The 24,986-nt window shown below is 40.5% G+C and overlaps 1 protein-coding gene across 1 annotated transcript in view; it reads right to left on the reverse strand.

Moving 5' to 3' along the window:
• Positions 1-24,986, reverse strand: part of COG7 (component of oligomeric golgi complex 7) — a 90,163-nt gene that overhangs the window by 55,814 nt on the left and 9,363 nt on the right. The window contains 3 exon segments of the mRNA NM_001083372.1: positions 4,736-4,858; positions 6,049-6,131; positions 24,769-24,937. Of these exon segments, the coding sequence (NP_001076841.1) occupies positions 4,736-4,858; positions 6,049-6,131; positions 24,769-24,937 (375 nt within the window).

Here is a 24,986-nt window from a genome sequence, read left to right on the forward strand (position 1 = left end):
AAGATCAAATTTTTTAATTCTCATAGTGAATTCAATGAGCACCTATTTAGTTTAATAAATATCACTGCTGGAGTCTGAGAGAAAGAGACAGAGGAAATTTGCATTTAACTCAACTCAAATACCAAAACGACCAATTTATATTTCCTGAATGACAGCTTCCAGCCATCTACTAGGCATCACCATAGAGCTGAGCCACTCTCTCTTGGAATTTTAAAGTGTCCCAGATTGGAATTCATTCTTTTCCTGCTGACCTCCTCAGACCTGTTTCTCTCAACTTCCTTATTTCTGTCAGTAGCATCTCCATTCAACCAGAATAAAAATCTCCCTTTTCACTTTCCTTTCTTTCAGGTCTTTGTCACTTACCAGGTTCTAACAATTGCCCATTTTTTAACTGGATGCCTTTGTTACGTTACCATCACCATCATAGACCAAACATAGCTTCCTGTCTTCAGTCTTTCTTCATCAGTTCACCCTATGTACCATTACCAAATTCACTATTTTTAAAGGTTATTTAGAATTTTCCTTATGCTTTAAATGTTTAAATATTGCAAGATTCAACAATTAATATTTTGCCACAAATGCTGTACTTCCTAAACCATTGGAAAGGTAATCACAGGTATCATGACATGTTACCACTAAATACTTTGGCATATATCTCCTAATAATAAGGCCAGCCTTATCACTACAACACTGTAACTAATCAAATTTAACCTTGATGTAATACTTATACCTGCTACGGTCCATGTTCAAATCTCTTCAATTGTCCTTTTAATGTTCTTCTGAATAGCTTTTTTTGTCATCATGCAGAATCCCATCCAAGATCGTGAAATTACATTCAATTGCCTTTTTGTCTCCTTTACTCTTAATAACTCCCTGACTGTTTTTCTTTCATGACACTGACATTTTTGAAGAGTCCAGGATAGTTGTTTCAAAAAATGGTCTTCGATTTATCTGCATACTTCCTCTTGGTAAGGCTTTTTGGCAGAGGAACTACACAGATGATGGTCTGACACCAAAGTGATTCTTAAAACAGTAACATCATTCACACTACTACTCCAGATGCTCACTGCCTTCTAGAGAAAGCCAAACTCCTGTCTTGCATTCAGCGTTTCTCCATCATATATTCCCACTCCCTTCACACAACACTGACCAATACACACCCTCCTCTGTCTCTATCCAAAGTATTAATATTCCCTCCACGATCCCCCAAACATAAGAGAATCACCATGATCTTTAGATATCACCCAGTCCAACTTCCCGATTTGACAAAAGAAACATTTTACTACAAGAAAGGATGGAACCAATGGAGACAATGAAAAGTATTCTTATCTAGAAAAAGAAATTCTGACTCTTCTCCTCCCTCGTATTGTGAGAAAGGACTAGGCAATGAGTATCTATTTCACTTTTATCTCCTACTTAAATGACTTGAGGCGGGGGAAGAATTAAACTAAACAACTCTAAACCAAAGCCTTCTAATTGGTTGGGCAGCTGAAACTATAATGTTTACAGCTGACAGTTTCAGCTGACCAACCAACAAGTCTCTCATGTTCAAAGGTGTCCCTTTTCCTTTAAAGTGATCTGGCATAAGGGATGCTTTGGCCATTGGTTAAAGAACAACCAAAAGGTTCAAAAGACTACAAGATCAAACTTAACAACTAGGGGCATGGAATTAACCCAAATAACACATGCAGAAACAATCTGGCATTACCTTACACTGGAACTCTCCAGGCAAGAATACTGGAGTGGGTAGCCATTCCCTTCTCCAAGGGATCGTCCCAACCCAGGGATTGAACCCAGGTCTCCTGCATCACAGGCAGCTTCTTTATTCTTTACTGTCTGAGCCACCAGGGAAGCCCCACCTTACACTATATACAAAAATTGATTCAAGATGGGCCATAGAACTAAATGTAAAAGCTCAACAAGCATCTGGAAGAAAACATAGAAGAATGTCTTTGCAACTTGGGGGCTGGTGATAGTTTCTGAGGACAAAGAAAGAATAACCATATAAGAAAAATATGATAAAATCAAGTTCATCAAAATCAATACTTCTGCTCAGACTGGAAGGAAATATCTACAAAATATATCTGATCAAGAACTTATATCCAGAATATATAAAGAACTTCTATAACTCAATAATTAAAAAAGCAAGTTACCCAATTTTTTTAAAAATAGGCAGGACACCAGAACAGATACTTCACAAAGGAAGATATACAAGTGGCCAATAAGCATGATAAAAGGAGTTCAACACCCTTAGTCATGAGGGAAATGCAAATTAAAACCACAGTGAGATACTACAACACACCCACCAGAGTGGCTAAGATGAAAAAGACTGACTACATCTAATGATGGCAAGGATGTGGAGCAATCGGAACTCTCACATACTTGTGTGTGGGAGTGTGCAAAAGCACACCCACTTTGCAAAAGTGTGATTTCTTATATATCTAAATATAGACCTACTCTATAACCCAGCAGCGCCTCTCCCATGTCTTCACCCAAGAGATATGAGCATGCGGTATCCACGAAAAAACTTATAGAACAATGTTCAGAGCAGCTTTACTTATAATCGCACCGAACTAGAAACAGTCCAAGTGTCCATTGAGAAAAGGTTGAACAAACAAAACTGAGATATGTTCATACCATGTAAGAGCGTTCAGTAACGAAAAGGAACTACTGATACACACAACACGAATATATCTTCAAAAACAGGCTGAATAAAAGAAGCCTCAACAAAAGAACATACACCGTAAAATTCCATTGACATGAAATTCTACAACAGGCTGAACTAATTTATGGTGGAAAAAAAATGGAACAGTGGTTGCCCTCGGTGATGGTGGTACAGAGACTAACTGAGAAGAAACACAAGAGAACTTTCTAGGATGACAGTTGTGTTCGGTACCTTGGTAGGGGATTAGGTTAAACTGCGCTTGTCAAAACTAATCAAATGGCATATTTAAGATCATCACATTTCACAATTTACCTAAAATAATCTCAGTAAACAAATACTGAACTCTAGTCAATGATACGTGTGTTTGGAAGTGAATGATGTTTGCAACTTACTTTGAAATGAGTCAAAAAATAAGATGAGTCAGTGAACAGAGAGACACATGGAGAGATGGATAGATTTGCGATAAAGCAAACATAGCAAAATGTTCATCGTAGAACACAGGAGGGGTGGGTACATGGGTGTTCACTGTACAATTCTTTCCAATTTTTTGTACGTTGGGAAATTTTCATGTTAAAATATTGAGGATAAAAAGTCTTCAGAGACACATTCACCCTGGTACCTTTGGATTTCTTCTGCGCTATACTGAGCTTTAGGAGATGACAGTCACGTATCCTGCTCACATTTTGAAAAGAAAATGGGCCATGGGACAAAAGTGTACATTAGCATAAACTTGTATCTTACAGGGACTTCCCAGCTGGCTCAGTGGTAAAGAACCCGCCTGCCAATGTAAGAGACACAAGAGACCAAGAGACAAGGGTTCGATCCCTGGGTTGGAAAGATCCCCTGGAGTAGGAAGTGGCAACCCACTCCAGTATTCTTTTTTTTTTTCACTCCAGTATTCTTACCTGGAATTTTCCATGGACAGAGGAGCCTGGCGGGCTACAGTCCACACAGTTGCAAAGAGTCAGACAGGACTGAGCATGCACTGAAGGACACATATCACATCTTGCAAAACTTGGGGTGAGGCCTGAACAGAAGTGTGAGAAGTCGAAATCCTTTTTCTCAAACACTGAGGGGCATCTGTACATATGCACACGAACTGTCTTTATCTTCCTGATATAAGCAGCAGACAAGGACCCAGAAATGAGTGTGGATGGACAGGGTCACTGAAAACTGACAATTACATAAAAACCACGAAACTTCCACAGGAGGTTGTTTTTTGTTTTGCTTGTTTGGTTGGTTGTTTTTTTTTGTTTGTTTTAGACTGAATGGTTCAAGAAGAAAGAAACAAGGATGGAGAAGACTGCTTCAACAATCTTGAACAACGTGACCCTGGGTGAGGAATCATCTCCAACCACCGTCAAGTTCATGCCTGCAAATGACTGACCAACACTTGAAGGCTGATTCACAATGAATTTTGAAAAAAATAGAATAAGCCACACCATGAACAGGCCCAGTTAGTCATTACTCAGACGAAAAAAAAAGATGATCTAGGGCACCTCTTGGCATGAAGACATGGGACCAGTGATTTATACCCTTTAAGGCTGAAAATTCGAGAAATTAAAGGATGGAAAGTTCCTGAAAGTAAATGAAATGCATTTCCTCTGTCCCACCTCTGCCCTAAGTCAGAGGGCACCTTTAAAACTCTATACCGCTCCTCTAACTCCTGGTGTATTGTGAAAACAAGGGAAACTCACTTTAGACCAGGTAAATTTTACCCAAAATTAAGATAAAAAAAAGTCTGGTTCACTCAAGCACAACCTGACTAAGGGCCTCCTGCTTTTAGATCAGAAGATAACGGCCTCCAGGAATTCCATGGGCTGCCTGGCTGAACAGCAAGCAACACTGTCACATTAGATCCTATTTAAGATACAGATACGAGCGATAAGAAGAGTTTGAATGGAGACCTGAAGCTTTGCCTGCCTTGGGTTTTGAAGCTTATCTTTTAACCCTTCTGGTGATGGCAGCATAAGGGGAGGTTCTTCAAGCAGAGCTGAGGGTGTGAAGGTCATCAGCCTCTCCCTTGGCACCACGGGCTCTGTCCTCCTGAAAACCCAGATGAGCTGTTACCTGCGAAGCCCACTGGATTTGTGCATGCCAAGCACTGAGCAAGGCGTCGTAGAGTCCAGTGAGCTGCCGGTCCAGGGGCAGGTCGGTCTGGCACAGCTCCTGCCAGGCTGCTAAAAGCTGCACCTGTGGAGGCAGAACAAATGAGGCCTTGCTGGGTCCGCCAAGATACGCTGCCTGCTGCCCTCCTGCCCCCAAACCTCAGCAAGAGATCCACCAGTGCCCACTCTCCTGGGCAAGTAGGTACCCACGGATGACCACTGGCTTCAAAAAAGGCAGAAAAGGGACTTCCCTGGTGGTCCAGTGGTTAGGATTCCACTTTCCAATGGAGGGGATGTAGGGTCAGCCCTTGGTTGGGGAACTAAGATCCCACGTGCCACCGGGCAACTAAGCCCACGGGTCATAATGAAGACCCCACAGGCTGCAACCAAGACCCAGTGCAGCCAAATAAATAATTTTTTCAAAAGGCAGAAAAAACATTTACAGTCCACCTGCTCTGTTGTGTAGAGCTTGAATCTGTCGCCCTCTAAGTGATCCTTTCTCCTTTTATCTTTCCCCTAAAGCATGCCAATGTACTCAGCATGCCCCCATTCTTCTGAATAGACCTCAGGGATGGCTGTGAAGATGTATTTTAGCTTCATGTCCTAACCCTACTGCTTAAAAGACATGTGAGCATTGGATTTGCAGGAATTAAATTAGCCCAGGAAGCTGTCAAGATTTTCAGCAAACTAATCTCAACAAACCTAGACAGCAGATAAAATTCTCAAGGTTTACTGAAAGCATAATAAACCTTATGATGAGAATCTCCCTTAAAAGACAAAAATGTGGTGGCTTAGTCGTTAAGCCGTGTCTGACTCTTGCAACCCCATGGACTGTATAGCCCACCAGGCTCCTCTGTCCATGGGATTCTCCAGGCAAGAATACTGCAGTATGTTGCCATTTCCTTTTCCAGGGCCTCATTCCCACCCAGGAATCAAACCTGGGTCTCCTGCATTGCAGGCAGATTCTTTACCGATTGAGCTTTGAGGGAATCCCAAAACACAAAAATGGGGAAAACTAAAAACTCTTCCGTTGTAAAGGAAATCCAGCTACAAAAACAAAGGCTGAAAACCAATGACTCTTTTTCCCACCTTACAATTAAATGAATCCCGAGGCTGGACCAAGGGCACCCCCTACTGGCTAATTAAAAGAAAAAGGCCAGAGAGCATGGAGGCAAACATTTTTTTACCTTTAAGGAAGAAACTGAGATTTGAAACTGGGACTCCGTGGCCCAGTTCTACAAGCATTCCAAGGGGCCATCACTCACAGCTTCTCACCTTGTGGCACTTGTAGTAGTATGCAAGAAGCTGGGGCATCCGGTCAATTTCACTAAAAACCTTCACAAACATTTTGGACTGATCTAAAGGAAAACAACGGAAAATGGAAAATGTGTACATACTGTTACTAAGTTTTGCAATTGCAGCCAAGAGCAAGAATTCAGTAGGATAAATGTGGATTAATTGTGAGTTACTATTCAGAAGTTTCTACCTAGACAATGAATTAACTCATGCGTTGAGATCAGAAACATGAAAAAACAAGTAAAATGAAGGGTAGAACATGTGATTCAATGAGATACCACAAGCCCTGGTTTGTTGAGAATAGTGCATCAGTAAGCATCACTGAACTTTTCTGGTGGTCTGGTGGTTAAGAATCCATCTGCCAATGCAGAGGACATGGGTTCCATCCCTGGTCTGGGAGGATTCCACATGCCATGGGGCAACTCAGCCTGTGTACCCTAGAGTCCATGCTCTGTGACAAGAGAAGTCACTGCAATGAGAAGCCCGCACGCCACAACTAGAGAATAGCTCCCACTTGCCACAACTAGAGAAAGCCCAGGCACAGCAATGAGATCCATTGCAGTCAAACATACAGAGATAAAAAAACAAACAAACAAAAACTTGCTCATTTAAAGAAACAAACAAAAAAAGGCATCATTGATAGAGCTCAGGTTATACAACAATAAAGCAAACCTCACATGTGAATGGAAAAATGAATCAGAATCAGGGCTGGGACTGGGGGTGGGGGCTGGGCTCTCACGCTGCAGGTTGTACAAGGGCAGGATGAGCATCTCCTTCAACTTGGTGTTTTTGGCATCTCACCCGCCTCACCTCGTCCTAGCCCTGACTAGAATCATAAAATGTCAGGGGCAAAAAGTTGTCTAAAATAACCATCGATCAACCACATCATTGGGGTGAGGAAACTGCAGCCCAGAGAACTTCAGTTGCCTGCAGGTCAACAGCAGGACTGCTGACGGAGGGACAGGCTGAACCATGCGCTGCTGCTGCTACTCAACCACTTCCGACCTACAAAAACGGGCATTTCATGGGACCCAAGCTGGTATTCACAGGATCTAAAAATTACTGGCATGAGCAGACCTTCTGACAGGTACCAAGAAGAAACCATGCTCTTTGCTGCCCCAGGGCCTTTGTGCTTACTGTGTCTGGGATGCTCTGCTGACACCCCTTCTGTGGGGAGGGAACAACAGAAAATGCGTACATACTGTTCCCAGGTTTTCTGTTGCAGCCAAGGGAAGAATTCAGCAGGATAAACGTGGATTAATTGTGAGCTAGTATTCAGAAGTTCCTACCCAGGCAATGAATTAACTCATGTGGTGTAGAGATCATACACATGAAAAACAAGTAAAGTTAAGGGTAGAACATGCGACTCAACTGGATGCCACAAGCCCTGGCTTGTTGAGAATACTGCATCAGTACGCAACTGACAGCATGCATGCATGCATGTGTGCTACGTTGCTTCGGTCGTGTCTGACTCTTGTGACCCTGTGGACTGTAGCCCACCAGGCTCCCCTGTCCACGGAATTCTTCAGACAAGAATACTGGAGAGGGCTGCCATGCCGTCCTCCAGAGGATCTTTCCAACCCAGGGATCAAACCCACATCTCTTGTGTCCCCTGCATTGGCAGGTGGGTTCTTTACCACTAGAGCCACCCAGGAAGCCCCAGCTGACTGTAAGTATGAAGGAAAAACTGCCCGCAATCCTATCACTCCTGTTAAACACTGTCATCATTTTAGTGGACTGTCAAAAAAATATTTTTAGAAAAAAAACTGCTACAACAAGCACTGGTCTAAATATATAATCCAATGTTAAGAAATTTCTACCCAACAGAGTAGAATTTGTTATTTCTTGAAACAAATAATAAAGCAGAATTGGCCAATAGCAAATCCATTTAGCAAAAGCACTATAAAACCTTAAAAGTAACAATATGTGGGTCTTTTGCCCTTATAAAGGGGAAGCCCATGGCTCAGATGGTAAGGAGTCTGCCTGCAATGTGGGAAACCTGGGTTAGATCCCTGAGTTGGGAAGATCCCCTGGAGAAGGAAATGGCAACCCATTCCAGTATTCTTGCCTGGGAAATCCCATGGATGGAGGAGCCTGGCAGGCTACAAGTCCACAAGGTGGCAAAGAGCTGGACACGACTGAGGGACTTCACGACTTCACTTTCTTTCTTTGCCCTTATAGAGGAATCCGAGTTTTCAAGATCAATATGTTAAATAGACAAATTTGTAAAACTGAGTTTAACAAGTTCCTGATTTGGACAACAGAGAGAAAAAGAAAGCCTACTTTGGCAACCATAGGACTTCTCGGCTCTTAGCACATAACCAATTCACTTCAAAAAGACCAGTGAGCACCTGCTGGGCAGGGCCCCCTGCCAGGTCTCTTTGTGGACCTGTCATTCTGGCCACCCCACATCTACTGTCCTTCTTCCAAAAGAACCATGGTCTTCATAGCAGCTGGACTAGTTTGCATTTCCACCAACAGTGTGAGAGGGTTCCCTTTTCTCTGCACCCTCTCCAGCATTTATTGTTTGTAGACTCTTTGATAGCAGCCATTCTGACTGGCATGAGATGGTACCTCACTGTGGTTTTGATTTGCATTTCTCTGATAATGAGTGATGTTGAGCATCTTTTCATGTGTTTGTTAGCCATTTGTATGTCGTCTTTGGAGAAATGTCTGTTTAGTTCTTTGGCCCATTTTTTGATTGGGTCGTTTATTTTTCTGGAATTGAGCTAGATGAGCTGCTTGTATATTTTTGAGATTAATTCTTTCTCAGTTACTTCGTTTGCTACTATCTTCTCCCATTCTGAAGGCTCTTTTCAGCTTGTTTATAGTTTTCTTCATTGTGCAAAAGCTTTTAAGTTTAATTAGGTCCCATTTGTTTATTTTTGCTTTTATTTCCATTACTCTGGGAGGTGGGTCATAGAGGATCCTGCTGTGATGTATGTCAGAGAGTGTTTTGCCTATGTTTTCCTCTAGGAGTTTTATAGTTTCTGGTCTTACATTTAGATCTTCAGTCCATTTTGAGTTTATTTTTGTGTATGGTGTTAGAAAGTGTTCTAGTTTCATTCTTTACAAGTGGTTGACCAGTTTTCCCAGCACTTGTTAAAGAGATTGTCTCTTCTCCATTGTATATTCTTGCCTCCTTTGTCAAAGATAAGGTGTCCATAGGTGCATGGATTTATCTCTGGGCTTTCTATTTTGTTCCATTGATCCATATTTCTGTCTTTGTACCAGTACCATACTGTCTTGATGACTGTAGCTTTGTAGTATAGTCTGAAGTCAGGCAGGTTGATTCCTCCAGTTCCACTCTTCTTAAGATTGCTTTGGCTATTCGAGGTTTTTTGTATTTCCATACAAATTGTGAAATTATTTGTTCTAGTTCTGTGAAAAATACCATTGGTAGCTTGATAGGGATTGCACTGAATCTATAAATTGTTTTGGGTAGTATAATCATTTTCACTATATTGATTCTTCCAATCCATGAACATGGTATATTTCTCCATCTATTTGTATCATCTTTGATTTCTTTCATCAGTGTATACTTATAGTTTTCTATATATAGGTCTTTTGTTTCTTTAGGTAGATTTATTCCTAAGTATTTTATTCTTTTTGCTGCAAAGGTAAATGAAATTGTTTCCTTAATTTCTCTGTTTTCTCGTTAGTGTATAGGAATGCAAGGGATTTCTGTGTGTTGATTTTACATCCTGCAACTTTACTATATTCATTGGTTAGCTCTAGTAATTTTCTGGTGGTATGTTTAGAGTTTTCTATGTAGAGGATCATGTCATCTGCAAACAGTGAGAGTTTTGCTTCCTCTTTTCCAATCTGGATTCCTTTTCTTTCTTTTTCTTCTCTGATTTTTGTGGCTAAAACTTCCAAAACTACGTTGAATAGTAGTGGTGAGAGTGGGCACCCTTGTCTTGTTCCTGACTTTAGAGGAAATGCTTTCAATTTTTCATCACTGAGGATAATGTTTGCTGTGGGTTTATCATCTACGGCTTTTATTATTTTGAGGTATGTTCCTTCTATGCCTGCTTTCTGGAGGGTTTTTTTTTTTATCATAAATGGATGTTGAATTTTGTCAAATGCTTTCTCTGCATCTATTGAGATAAATCATATGGTTTTTATCTTTCAATTTCTAATGTGTTGTATCACATTGATTTGCAAATATAGAAGAATCAAAGAATCCTTGCATCCCTGGGATAAAGCCCACTTCGTCATGATGTATGATATTTTAATATATTGTTGGATTCTGTTTGCTAGAATTTTGTTGAGGATTTTATAATCTATGTTCATCAGTGATATTGGCCTGTAGTTTTCTTTTTTTGTGGCATCTTTGTCTGGTTTTGGAATTAGGGTGATGGTGGCCTCATAGAATGAGTTTGGCAGTTTACCTTCCTCTGCAATTTTCTGGAAGAGTTTGAGTTGAATAGGTGTTAGCTCTTCTCTAAATTTTTGGTAGAATTCACCTGTGAAGCCATCTGGTCCTGGGCTTTTGTTTGTTGGAAGATTTTTATTACAGTTTCGATTTCCATGCTTGTGATGGGTCTGTTAAGATGTTCTATTTCTTCCTGGTTCAGTTTTGGAAGGTTATACTTTTCTAAGAATTCATCCATTTCTTCCAAGTTGTCCATTTTATTGTCATATAGTTGCTGATAGTAGTCTCTTAGGAGCCTTTGCATTGCTGTGTTGTCTGTTGTGATTTCTCCATTTTCATTTCTAATTTTGTTGATTTGATTCTTCTCCCTTTTTTTCTTGATGAGTCTGGCTAAGGTTTGTCTATTTTATTTATCTTCTCAAAGAACCAGCTTTTAGTTTTGTTGATTTTTGCTATAGTCTCCTTTGTTTCTTTTTCATTTATTTCTGCCCTAATTTTTTTATTTCTTTCCTTCTATTAACTCTAGGGTTCTTCATTTCTTCTTTTTCTAATTGTTGTGTTTTCACTTTCATTTGTTTCTATGCATATTTTGACAGCCACTATGGAGAACAGTGTGGAGATTCCTTAAAAAACTGGAAATAGAACTGCCATACAACCCAGCAATCCCATTGCTGGACACACACATGGAAGAAACCAGAAATGAAAGAGACACGTGCACCACAGTGTTCATCGCAGCACTGTATAAAATAGCTAGGACATGGAAGCAACCTGGATGTCCATTGGCAGATGAACAGATAAGAAAGCAGTGGTATATATACACAATGGAATATTACTCAGCTACTAAAAAGAATGCATTTGAATCAGTTCTAATGAGGTAGATGAAACCAGAGCCTATTATACAGAGTGAAGTAAGTCAAAGAAAAACACCAATACAGTATATTAACACATTTATATGGAATTTAGAAAGATGGTAATGAATGATCGTATATGTGAGACAGCAAAAGAGACCCAGAGATAAAGAACAGACTTTTGGACTCTGTGGGAGAAGGTGAGGGTGGGATGATTGGAGAGAATAGCATTGAAAAATGTATATTACCATATGTTAAATAGATCACCAGTCCAGGTTCAATGCATGAGACAGGGCGCTCAGGGCTGGTGCACTGGGATGAGCCTGAGGGATGGGATGGGGAGGGACGTGGGAGGGGGTCAGGATGGGGACACATGTACACCCAGGGAGGATTCATGCCAATGTATGGCAAAAACCACTACAATACTGTAAAGTAATTAGCCTCCAATTAAAATAAATTAATTAATTAAAAAAAAAAGAACTATGGTCTTCCTCTGGGGAACCAAATCCCTGCCTCCCATTCTCCTAAGATCTACATGTTTCCAGTGGAACAACTCCACGTGCAGCTCTGGGATGACACCCAGGCCTGGCCAACCAGGGCCTTGAGTCCACATAATCAAAGTAACTGACTCAGAGGTGCCAAAGCTGCATGTGAAACAAGATCAAGATTAACCCTGACACCCTTCTTGAACTGCCCGAAAGGAGGCTTAGAACTGCAATGGCCACTACACAAAGAATGTGCCTGCAAGTAAAGCCAACACATAGGAAGACATAGATAGCCAAGAAACGGCAAGAGAGAGACTCTGGGTTCTAAAGACATAGTCTGTGATCCTGAATCAAGCCAGGCCTGCAGCAAGTTTATCCCTGAACTTCTCAGTTCCATAAACCAATACAATCTCTTTTTCCTTTAAGCCACTTTGAAATAGGTTTTCATCACTTGATATCAAGAGAATCTCAAACTGATACAGGTATCATGTGAATAAGATATTCATGCAGTCCCCAAGTCTCTACCTCACATACCCAGAGTGTAATAATATATGGTCAATGGGTTACCAATTTCATATCAATAATTGACTTTTAATTATAAACAAACAGTATAAAAACCTTATGGTACCAATAGGAAGCAACCTGGGCATTGATATTAAAAAATAAAGAGTCCCCCAAATTCATTTATTGTTGCTCCTGCAAATGATTTTGCATGTTATTTAGACAAAAGAAAGTACTCTGCACATAGGCTATATGTCATAATTACATGTTAAATAAAATAAATATACAGAAAAAATGCTCTTAAATCTCTTCCTAAAACAGTTACCCCACTATATCAGTCTGCAGAACTTACCCCACCCCACCCCCTTTTCTGCCTAGGTGTAGACAGCAAGCACCACCCTTCTAGGCATGTGCTGAGAGCTGTCCTTCACTTCTCCCACTCTCTGATGCTAATTTTTCCTGGAGAAAGAGGATACCTGGTTGAATGTACAGGCAAATATAAAGAGCAGCAAGGATAATATCTAAGGCCTTCGAAACGTAGAGTAGGTAGTAACACTGAAACAAAGTCACTGTGGATAAGCTAGTTTACTTTTCATTCACAGAACTTCCAAAGCTTCTCCATTTATGCAAGCTCACTTATAACCTCAGGGCAACCGTATGAGCTAAGAAGACACTGAAATAAATAAGTTCGTCGAGATCATACAACTAGAAGGGCCCAGATATGTCTTGGCCAGGTTCCTGTGACATCATCTAACTCCTGTGACTTGCCCAGAATGACAACTGACAGAAACAAGACTTTAAATCTGAGCACCAGTAAAGAATCCTGGGATCTGCATGTCCAGAGCAGAGACAGCATGCCAAAAGGAGAGTTTCTGGAGAACAGGGGGTACTTGGAACAAAGCGTTATCCCCAAGAACCCACTTGGAAAAAACCAGGGAGTATGGAGAGCTGGAAGAATGAGAAGGGGATAAAAAGGTGATCAGAAACTTCAGGATAAACATGAAGCTGAACAGGAAAGAGAATGAAATCACAGTACCTGGGCTTGACTCAGCAAAAATTAATAATTTATAAAGTTGTGATAATATAAAAACTATTTACTGATTCAATTAAAATAAGGAGACAGGAGGATAATGGGGAAGAGAAAGAGGAGTGGTGTGAAAGTTAAATCCTTAGCTGGAACAACAGAAGTCAACAGACAATGCCTAAAATTGAAACATGAAGAAATAAACTAAGACATTTATCATGCAGAAAGATAAAGTAAAACAGCACAGAAAAACAGCTCTAAAAGTGGTGGCCTTCCTGGATAAGGACCAGGTAGAGAAAGAGGATGTTACTTTTCCCTTTTAGACCTTGTAGTACTACTTAACTTTTCAGCACTGTAGATGATGGAAAAACATTTAACTAAATTCAAGAAAGTAGAAGTGAAAGTGTTAGTCACTCAGTTGTCTCTAACGCTTTGCAACCCTATGGAGCCTGCCAGGCTCCTCTGTCCGTGGAATTCTCCAGGCAAGAATACTAGAGTGGGTTGCCATTCCCTTCTCCAGGGGATCATCCTGACCCAGGGGTCGAAGCCAGGTTTCTGGCATTGCAGGCACATTCTTTACTGTCCGAGCCACCAGGGAAGCCCAAATTCAAGGAAAAAACCCAACTAACTCATGTGTGGGTCTGGGCTTCCAAACTGTATTGACAGTTTAGTTAAATCTGCTGAGCTGCACGGCTTTTTGGAAATGATGCAGCTCTCATTCTAAGAGAGTGTTCAGGAGTTCTTTACTGGCCTCTATAAGGGCTACAAGTCTTGAATGAGAGGTTCCAGAGAAAGAGGAAGCAATATTCCCTGGAGGCCTCCTCTGATCAGGAGCTGCACACCTGTATTGTTTAATCCTCCCAAGAACATAGTGCGTATTCTACGCTCATTTCACTGAGCAGGAAGTGGAGGTTTCTGCTAATATGCAGCAGCCCAAAGATTTGAAACTAGGTCTGCCCATCTCCAAAGTCTATAGTCCTTCCATTCTTGCCACATTCCTCAGCAGACTAATAAATTGTCAGCAGCAATGAAATCATTCCCTCAATAGAAACTCCTTAATTTGTTCAAGGCAAACTATGCTGTCCCCACCTTCCTTTCCAGCCTCACCTTTGACCATTTCCCAATGTTCATTCCACTAAAATGGGTTTAATTGTTATTCCCAAAACAGACCCTGAATTTTCTTCTTTCTATACCATCCAAATATACATTATTCTTTCTGCCCTAAATGCTTTTCCTCACCTATCAAATCCCTATATCCCTGAGAAAATGCTCATGCTATATTGCTAAAGGGAGCAAAAAAAATACAGAATTGCCTATACTCAATGTATGTACTTTCCTTAAAAGATATATACAGACAAAGAAAAAAAACTGGAAAAAATACTAACGGTCAAAAATTTTTAAAGTAATAATAATAAAGGGAATTCCCTGGTGGTCCAGTGGTTAAGACTCTGTGCTTCCACTGCAGGAGGCGAGAGTTTGATCCCTGGTCAGGGAACTAAGATCCCACATGCCACAGGGCACAGCCAAAAAATAAATTAATTAAAAAAAACTTTTTTAATTAAAAAAAAAAATACTAGCAGTCATCTCTGTGTGGTGAGTTTACTGGTATATCATTTTCTTTTTTATACTTTTCTCTGTTTTTTTCAAAGTTTAATAACTTGCATATGTATTATTTTATAATCAGAAGCAATTCAAATTATTTTTAATTCATCTCTTTCAAGGTTCTGCGCATATACTAGCTCTTTCATAAAAGCTTCCTTGATTTTCCTTCATCCTGGGGAGGCCTAAGGCAGTTTTCACATTCCATTCCGTAATAAAATTATCTGTGAACTTGTTTTCTTCCAGCCTCACCCTCAACCAAGGTATAAAGTCCTTGAAGGACAGCAATCTTTTCATTTTTGTATTCCCTGCCATTCCTCATGTAATTAATAGTTTAAACACTATTTACAAGTTAGTAATCCCTTTGAAAATTCCTACTCTGATTATATCAGATGGGAAATAAGCAAACGAACTAAACTTCTATAAATTCATATATTTAATGGTTTGAGGAATAAGAAAATTATCTGGTAAACACCAGCATTCAACAGATAGCAATGGACTCTATGGGTCTAATATCAAGTACTTTCTTATATTTTTGCCTAAGGGCAGAGGAAGTGCTAAACACAGCACTTGGTTTCAGGTCTACTGATGAAAAAACAGAGATACAGTTTCAGCAGCCTCCCATGCACGCAGCATCTCTGGCTCCTATCTGCCCCCTTCTGGTCAAAACACAGATGCCACAGCCTTAGAATAAAATTAAAAAAAAAGAATGGGGAAAAAAACCGTGAGCTAACAGGTGCAAAACCTCTTCATACCTGTTCTGTTTTGCTCCATCTCTGGTACGTCCAATAAGCTGCTGAGAAGGAAAAGCTGTAACAGTAACCACCGTGGATATAACTCAGCTAAACTCCAGAGACCAGCCAGCAGTTCTCATTGTAATGGGCAGGACTCCATGAGTTTAAAAATGACTACGTGCTTTTTAAATGCTTATTATTTTCATAAGATCACTTAGATAAGTGAATATTCCTGCCATATGTAAAATTAGGCTCCAAAAAGCTGCTTCAATTTATGAACTGAATCCACTAGTTTATAAAATGAATGAGGCATGTATACTTGAAGATTGTGGGTATTGTGTCAGGAATGTACTAATTTATCAGATTTCCCTTTAAAAACTGTTAGATAAAGAAGCACCTTAGCCTTCTTGGAAAGATAACTGATTAAAGAGAATATTACTTTTGTGGCAGGAAAAAACCCTTTCCCGATGCTCACCAAAATTAACCACCAAAGAAAAACACAGTTTCATCCATCTGTGTTGATGCCAGGAAAACATTCATACTACACACTTCAGAGAATACCCATCAGATATGCAATCATTTTGGCCAACGAGTGGGTATGCTGGGAGAAACTGGACATTAGCATGGAGCACCAGGGGCCAAGGAGGCCTGGGCAAGCAGGGGAGGGTCTGCTTCCACCCCAGCTCGGCAGTGGGACAGCCGCAGGACCCATTTCCCCCTTCTGAATCAGCATCCTGCCTACAAAGAGCAGAATCTAGAATCAAGCCTGATTCAAATTTGTGAATGAAAGCTGTCAAATACAGCTTACTCCAAAACGAAAGCCTACGATCCTGACTCACAGGGCATTCTTCAAACCTGATTCCAGCACCAAGTAGCCAATTCACACAGAAGGAAAGGGAAAAAACTTAAAATTCATGGACCCCCAGTCCCCACTCCTACTTCTCTAATCTCCTATCAAATGGATGCATACCCCAACCACACAAGTGAGCTCCATGGTCTACAGCTGCAACAAATTCACTAGAAAACATGAGTAGTAAAACTGCAGTGGCCATAGGACTGGAAAAGGTCAGTTTTCATTCCAATTCCAAAGAAAGGCAACGCCAAAGAATGCTCAAACTACAGCACAATTGCACTCATCTCACACGCTAGTAAAGTAATGCTCAAAATTCTCCAAGCCAGGCTTCAGCAATATGTGAACCGTGAACTTCCTGATGTTCAAGCTGGTTTTAGAAAAGGCAGAGGAACCAGAGATCAAATTGCAAACATCCGCTGGATCATGGAAAAAGCAAGAGAGTTCCAGAAAAACATCTATTTCTGCTTTATTGACTACGCCAAAGCCTTTGACTGTGTGGATCACAACAAATTGTGGAAAATTCTGAAAGAGATGGGAATACCAGACCACCTGACCTGCCTCTTGAGAAATTTGTATGCAAGTCAGGAAGCAACAGTTAGAACTGGACAGGGAACAACAGACTGGTTCCAAATAGGAAAAGGAGTACATCAAGGCTGTATATTGTCACCCTGTTTATTTAACTTATATGCAGAGTACATCATGAGAAATGCTGGGCTGGAAGAAACACAAGCTGGAATCAAGATTGCCGGGAGAAACATCAATAACCTCAGATATGCAGATGACACCACCCTTATGGCAGAAAGTGAAGAGGAACTCAAAAGCCTCTTGATGAAGGTGAAAGTGGAGAGTGAAAAAGTTGGCTTAAAGCTCAACATTCAGAACACGAAGATCATGGCATCCGGTCCCATCACTTCATGGGAAATAGATGGGGAAACAGTGCAAACAGTGTTAGACTTTATTTTTCTGGGCTCCAAAATCACTGCAGATGGTGACTGCAGCCATGAAATTAAAAGACGCTTACTCCTTGGAAGGAAAGTCATGATCAACCTAGACAGCATATTCAAAAGCAGAGACATTACTTTGCCAACAAAGGTTCGTCTAGTCAAGGCTATGGTTTTTCCAGTGGTCATGTATAGATGTGAGAGTTGGACTGTGAAGAAGGCCAAGCGCCGAAGAATTGATGCTTTTGAACTGTGGTGTTGGAGAAGACTCTTGAGAGTCCCTTGGACTGCAAGGAGATCCAACCAGTCCGTTCTAAAGGAGATCAGCCCTGGGATTTCTTTGGAAGGAATGATGCTAAAGCTGAAACTCCAGTACTTTGGCCACCTCATGCGAAGAGTGGACTCATTGGAAAAGACTCTGACGCTGGGAGGGATTGGGGGCAGGAGGAGAAGGGAATGACAGAGGATGAGATGGCTGGATGGCATCACCGACTCAATGGACATGAGTCTGAGTGAACTCCAGTAGTTGGTGATGGACAGGGAGGCATGGCGTGCTGCGATTCATGGGGTCGCAAAGAGTCGGACATGACTGAGCGACTGATCTGATCTGATCTGAAAACTGCCAGACGGTGATTTTCCAAAGGTCCAGCTCTAGTCCTGGAATCATGCTAGTGAAGAGAAAATGCAAAATAAAGAATTGACAAATGGGGAAGACATGGAATTAAGAGGCTGGAGAAAAGTCCTGAATCCATTCTCTTTGGGCAACTGAAGAGCACATCAGAGAATGTAACCTTTAAATCAAGGCCAAGAGGAAAGCTTTCAATTAAGTCCAGGTAAACAAGGAGGCTTGATCCTTGGAAGAAAAGCTATGACAAACCTAGACAGTGTATTAAAAAGCAGAGACATCACTTTGCCAACAAAGGTCCACCTAGTCAAACCTATGGTTTTTCCAGTAATCATGTACAGATGTGAGAGTTGGACCATAAAGAAGGCTGAATGCCAAAGAATTGATGCTTTTGAACTGTGGTGCCCTAAAATACTCTTGAGAGTCACTTGGACTTTGAGATCAAACTACTCAATCCCAAAGGAAATTAACCCTGAATATTCATTGGAAGGACTGATACTGAAGCTGAAGCTCCAATACTTTGGCCACATGATGCAAACAGCTGACTCACTGGAAAAGACCCTGATGCTGGGAAAGACTGAGGGCAGGAGGAGAAGGGTGTGACAGAGGATGAGATGGTTGGATGGCATCACTGACTCAATGCACATGAGTTTAAACAAACTCTGGGAGACAGTGAAGGACAGGGAAGCCTGTACTGTAGTCCATAGGGTTGCAAAGAGTTGGACACAACTAAGCGACCAAACAACAGCAAAACAAGGAGGGGTCTCCATGGAAATCCCATGCTCATTATTTTTCAGTAAACAGTGAACCCAGAAAAAAAGCACCCACATACAAATATGAATAAATAGAAATAAATGCAAACAAAAAATTCTACCATGTGACCTTTGCAAAAGTACCACAGTGGGTAAAAAAAAGAAAAGGAACAGAGCCTGCAGAAGGTGCATTCAGAAAGCACATCAAGACAACCAGAGAGACAATAATAAAGAAGCAGGGACTTAAATAAACATCACAGGCCAATTAGCCCTAAGAAACAATACAGAACACTCCATCCAACAATGGCAGAATACTCATTCTGAAGTACTCATAAAACACTCTCCGGGATAGACCATATCACAGGCCACGAAACAAGTCTTAATAAATTTCTAAAGACTACAGTCATATAAATCATATAGTATCTTTTCCAATCACAATGGAATAAAACTGGAAATCAACTAAAAGAAGAAAGCTGAAAAATTCACAAATAATGTGGACTCCAAAACAACAAATGAGTCAAGAAGATACCACAAGAGAAATTTAAAAATGACAAATGAAAACAAAAACCTAGCAGACCAAAACTTACGAGATGCCACAAAAGCAATCCTAAGAGCTAATTTGTAGCTGTACATGCTTACTTTAAAAAAGAAGAGAGATCTCAAATCAACAACCTAAACTCTACGTCTTACAACACTAGGGGGCGGGGGAAGCTAAACCCAAAGTTAGTAAAAGGGAAGAAATAACAGAGAGCAAAAATAAGTAAAACAGAGAATATCAGAAACAAAACATTAAAATCAACAAAATGAAGGGTTGAAAAAGTCTTTGAAAAAGTGAACAAAATTGACATACCTTTACTTAGGTTCACTAAGGAAAAGGAAGAGGACTCAAATCAAATCAGAAATGAAAGAGAGGACAACACTACCAATTTTACTAAAGGTAACAGAATTATAAGAAAGTACTATGGATAATTATATGTTAACAAATTGGATAAACTAGGTAAAATGAACAAGTTGTTAGAAATACTCAGTGTACCAAGACTAAATCATGAAGAAACAGAAACTCTGCATAGACATAAAACTAGTTACTGAATCTGTAATCAAAAACTTCTCAACAAAGAAAAGTATATCAGATGGCTTCATTGATCAATTAAGAATGAATACTTGGACTTCCCTGATGGCCCAGTGATTAAGAATTCAGTTGCGAATGCAGGAGAGACAAGTACAATCTCCGGTCCAGGAAGATTCCACATGCCTCAGGGCAACTAAACCCAGGGCCACACTACTGAAGCCCACATGATCTAGAGCCCACGCTCTGCAACAAGAGAAGCCACCTCAATGAGAAAGCCCACGCCACCACTAGAGAAAGCCCATGTGCAGCAACAAAGACCCAGCACAAAAAGAAAAAAAAATTTTTTTTTAATTAATACTAATACTACTCAAACTCTCCCCCAAACTGAAGAGCACTGAAGACTTCCTAGCCTATTCTATGAGGTCAGCATTACCTTAATACCAAAGCCAGACAAAGACATTGCAAGAAAAGAAAACCTACAAATCAATATCCCTGATAAATATGGACGCAAAAATCATCAACAAAATACCAGCAAGCCGAATTCAACAGCATATTAAAAGGATCATATCCCTTGACCAAGTGGGATTTACTCTGGGATGCAAAGAAGGCTCAACACATGAAAATCAATAAATGTAATACACCACACTAACAAAGGGGAAATGTTCACATGATCATCTCAACTGATGCAAAACAGCCATGTGATAAAATTTAAGACTTTTTCAGGATTAAAAACACTTGAAAAACTAGGAATAGAAGCAAACAACCTCAACATAATAAAGGTCATATATGAAAAGCCCCCAACTAACATAATACTTGATATGAAAGACCATTTCAAACTTTTCCTCTGAGATCAGGAATGAGACAAGGATGCCCACTTTTGCAACTTCTATTCAATTCAGTACTAGAAGTTACAGTCAGAACAATTATGTAAGACGAAGATATAAAAAGCATTCAAAAGGAAATGAAGAAGTAAAAATATCTTTGTTTGCAGATAATATGATCTCATATATAGAAAGTGCTAAAGATTCCACACACACACACACAAACTTAGAACTACTAAGTTAATGCAGCAGGATACAAAATCAACACACCAAAACTCACCTGCATTTCTATACAGTAACAAAGAACAATCCTGTACACTGAAAGTCAAAAAACACCACTGAAAGAAATTTTAAAAGATATAAATAAATGAAAAGGCGTACTCCACTCATGAATTAGAAGATTTCCAGCAGGAGAAGGTGAGGGTGAGACGCATGGAGAAAGCAGCATTGACACATTTCCACTATCATGTGTGAAATAGATGGTTAGTGGGAAGTTGCTAAATAGCACAGGAAGCCCAGCCTAGTGCTCTGTGATAACCTAGAGGGCAGGATGGGGGGAGAGGAGGGAGGGAGAGATATATATATATATAAAATTATGACTGATTCGTGGTGTTGTACAACAGAAACCAACACAAAACTGTAAAGCAATTTTCCACCAATTAAAAAATAATTAATTTTTTAAATTTAGATTTATTTATTTTAATTAGAGGCTAAAAAACAAAATTTTTTAAAAAGATGATAATACTACCCAAACCACCTACAGATTCAAAGTTATCTCTTCCAAAAGGGTGTTCAAAGGTATTCTCTGGAAAAACAGAAAAATCCACCCTAAAATTCATATGGAATTTCAAGGGACCTCCAAAAAGCCAAAACAATCTTGAAAAACAAGGACAACATTGGTGGGTTCACAATTCATGATTTCAAAAGTTAACACAAAGCTACAATAATCAAAGCAATGTGGTACTGGCATAAGGACAAAGATATGCCTCTGTATATATAGAGAATAGGGAGCCCAGAAATAAACCTTCACACACATGGTCAAAAGATTTTCAACAAAGAAGTCATGATCATTCACTGGGGGAAAGGAGAGTCCTTTTACACTCAGAAACAACGATGCTCAGAAAACAGGATGTCCACATGCAAAAGAAAGAAATTGGATGCTTACCTTGCACCATATATAAAAATTAACTTATAATGTATCAAAGACCTAAATGTAAGAGCTAAAACTATAAAAACTCTTAGAAAAAAAAATATATATATAGGGGGAAAGCCTCATGACCTTGGATTTAAATTTGAAATTTTTAAAAAAATATTTTTTTTAAAAGAGAGCACATTTTGAACTTCCCTGGTGGTCCAGTAGTTAAGAATTATCCTGTCAATGCAGGGGACACTTGTTCAATCCCTGTTCCAGGAAGATTCCACATGCCACTGGGCAACTAAGTCCATAGGCCACAATTACTGAGCCTTAGTGCCTAGAGCCTGTGTTTGCAACAAGAGAAGCCACTGCAACGAGAAGCCTGCACAGTGCAGTGAAGGGTAGACCCCACTCACCACAACTAGAGAAAGCCCACATGCAGCGATGATGACCCAGTGCAGCCAAAAATAAATAAATAAGTCTTAAATATATATATATATATATATATATATATATCAGAACTTTTTATGGTTTCATTTCATCATTGAAAATGTACCATTGTATACATAAAACTTCCCTGGTGGCTCAGATGGTAAAGAGTCTACCTGCAGTGCGGGAGACCAAGGTTTGATCCCTGGGTGGGGAAGATGCCCTGGAGAAGGAAATGGCAACCCACTCCAGTACTCTTGCCTGGAAAATCCCATGGATGGAGGAGCCTGGCAAGCTACAGTCCATGGGGTCGCAAAGAGTTGGACACAACTGAGAGACTTCACATACATGAAACTGGTGCTACATCTCAGGAGTCAAAAGAAGAAAGCATTTTCAGAGCAGGAGGGAGTAGAAAACATCGTTAAGTGTTGTTGACAAGGAGAAACGGAGAAGTATAAAATGGTAATAGGCTTTCAGGTTTGGTGATGACATGGTTGTTGGTGACCTTCAACAGAACAGGTTTAGGAGACCATGAACTCCAGAGCAGAAGGGCGTGCGTGATGTGTGACCAAGAGTGCACGAAGCAGGGCAGTGCATACAGACTACATTCTGCCAATATATCAATACATAGATGCTCAGGTAAGAACAGTGGAACCCTGTGGTTCAAGACTGAGAAAGGAGTATGACAGGGCTGTGTGCTGTCACCCTGTTTATTTAACCTATATGCTGAGCACATCATGAGAAATGCCCAGCTGGATGAGTTACAAAGCTGGAATCAGGATAGGCAGGAGAAATATCAACAACTTCAGACAGGCAGATGATACTACTATAATAGCAGAAAGCAAAGAGGAAACTAAAGAACCTCTTGATGAGGGTATAGAAAGAGAGTGAAAGAGCCGGCTTAAGACTAAATAGTGAAAAAACTAAGATCATGGCATCCAACCCCATTACTACATGGTAAACAGAAGGGGAAAAGGTGGAAGTAGTGACAGATTTCCTCTTCTTGGGCTCTAAAATCACTGCGAACAGTGACTTTAGCCATGAAATCAGAAGACAACTGCTTCTTGGCAGGAAAGCTATGACAAACCTAGAGAGTGTGTTGAAAAGCAAAGACATTACTCTGCCAACAAAGGTCATATAGTCAAAGCTATGGTCTTCCCAGTGATCATGTACAGCTGTAAGAGCTGGGCTGCAAAGAAGGCAGAACACCAAAGAACTGATGCCTTCGAACTGGTGGTGCTGGAGGAGAATCCTGCAAGTCCCCTGGACAGCAAGGAGGTCAAACCAGTCAATCTTAAGGGAGATCAACCCTGAACATTCACTGGAAGGACTGATGCTGAAGGTGAAACTCCAGGATTTTGGTCATCCGACGTGAACAGACGACTCATGGGAAAAGTCCCTGAAGCTGAGAAAGATCAAGGGCAGGACAGGGCATCAGAGGATGAGATGGCAGGATGGAATCACCGACGCAATGAACATGAACTTGGGCAAGCTCCAGGAGATGGTGAGGGACAGGGAGGTCTGGCATACTGTGGTCCATGGGGTCGCAAAGAGTCGAACACAACTGGGAGACTGAACAACAACAACGACGACAAGGTAAGAAAGCAGCTTTACTGCTGCTGCTGCTTCCTGTTTAACCAATAGTTCTGTGGATGAAATGGAGAGGGAGAGCTAGGTAAAGAGAGAGCTATGTGCTGAAAAAAATCACTGGAAAATAACAGCTTTATAATGGTCTTGATCAGGCTCAAAACTCAAGATCTGTACATTTTTCTAAATGGCTTAAGATTTGTACATTTTTCTAAATGGTTTCCCTGGTGGCTCAGGTGGTAAGGAATCCACTTGCAATGTAAGAGACCCAGGTTCGATCCCTGGGTCAGGAAGATCCCCTGGAGAAGGGAATGGCTACTCACTCCAGTATTCTTGCCTGGAGAACTCCGTGGACAGAGGAGCCTGGTGGGGTACAGACCATGGGGTCACAAAGAGCCAGACATGACTGAGCAACTAACACTAAATGTAAACTTTACCTCAAAAAAAGAAAGGATCCTAAACTAACACTGAACTCCTAGCGTTTAGGAGTGAAGTGTACTGATGTCTGCAACTTACTTTGACTTGCATGACAAAAATAAGATGGATGGATAGAGAGGTGAACAGATATGTGATAAAGCAAAGTGGTAAATGCTAATACTAGGGTCTAGATGATATGTTCCCTGGTGGGTTACTACAAGCTGTCTGTATTTTGAAAAAGTTCATATAGAATGTTGAAGAAAAGGCAACCACCATAAAGCTACAGACTGACTTCCAATCTACGTAACTTAATCAAAATTAAGACATTCTCAAGACTGAAGACGTGGAAAGCCTTATCTGTTTAAAGAGGTGTACAATGGATTCATTTTGATATTTGGCAAAACTAATACAATTATGTAAAGTTTAAAAAGAAAATAAAATTTAAAAAAAAATAAAAAAATAAAGAGGTGTACAGAGAGACAGGAAGCAGCCAGCACTCACCTATAGACTGAGATGTGAATGCTGCTACGATCTGGGGGCTGGCCAAGGCCTCCAGCCGGTTCTTCAACGCCTCCAAGTGTACACATTTTTCTGAGTAGTCTGGTGTATCAACGAGCATCATTAGGCTGTTCTGCATACCTGTGAGCTTGGCTGAAATCACAGCTATGTCCTATAAGAAGACCAGAAGAGAGGATATTTATGTTAAGACACTCCAATGA

The sequence above is a fragment of the Bos taurus genome, chromosome 25, assembly GCF_002263795.3.
Source record: "Bos taurus isolate L1 Dominette 01449 registration number 42190680 breed Hereford chromosome 25, ARS-UCD2.0, whole genome shotgun sequence".
Taxonomy (NCBI): domain Eukaryota; kingdom Metazoa; phylum Chordata; class Mammalia; order Artiodactyla; family Bovidae; genus Bos; species Bos taurus.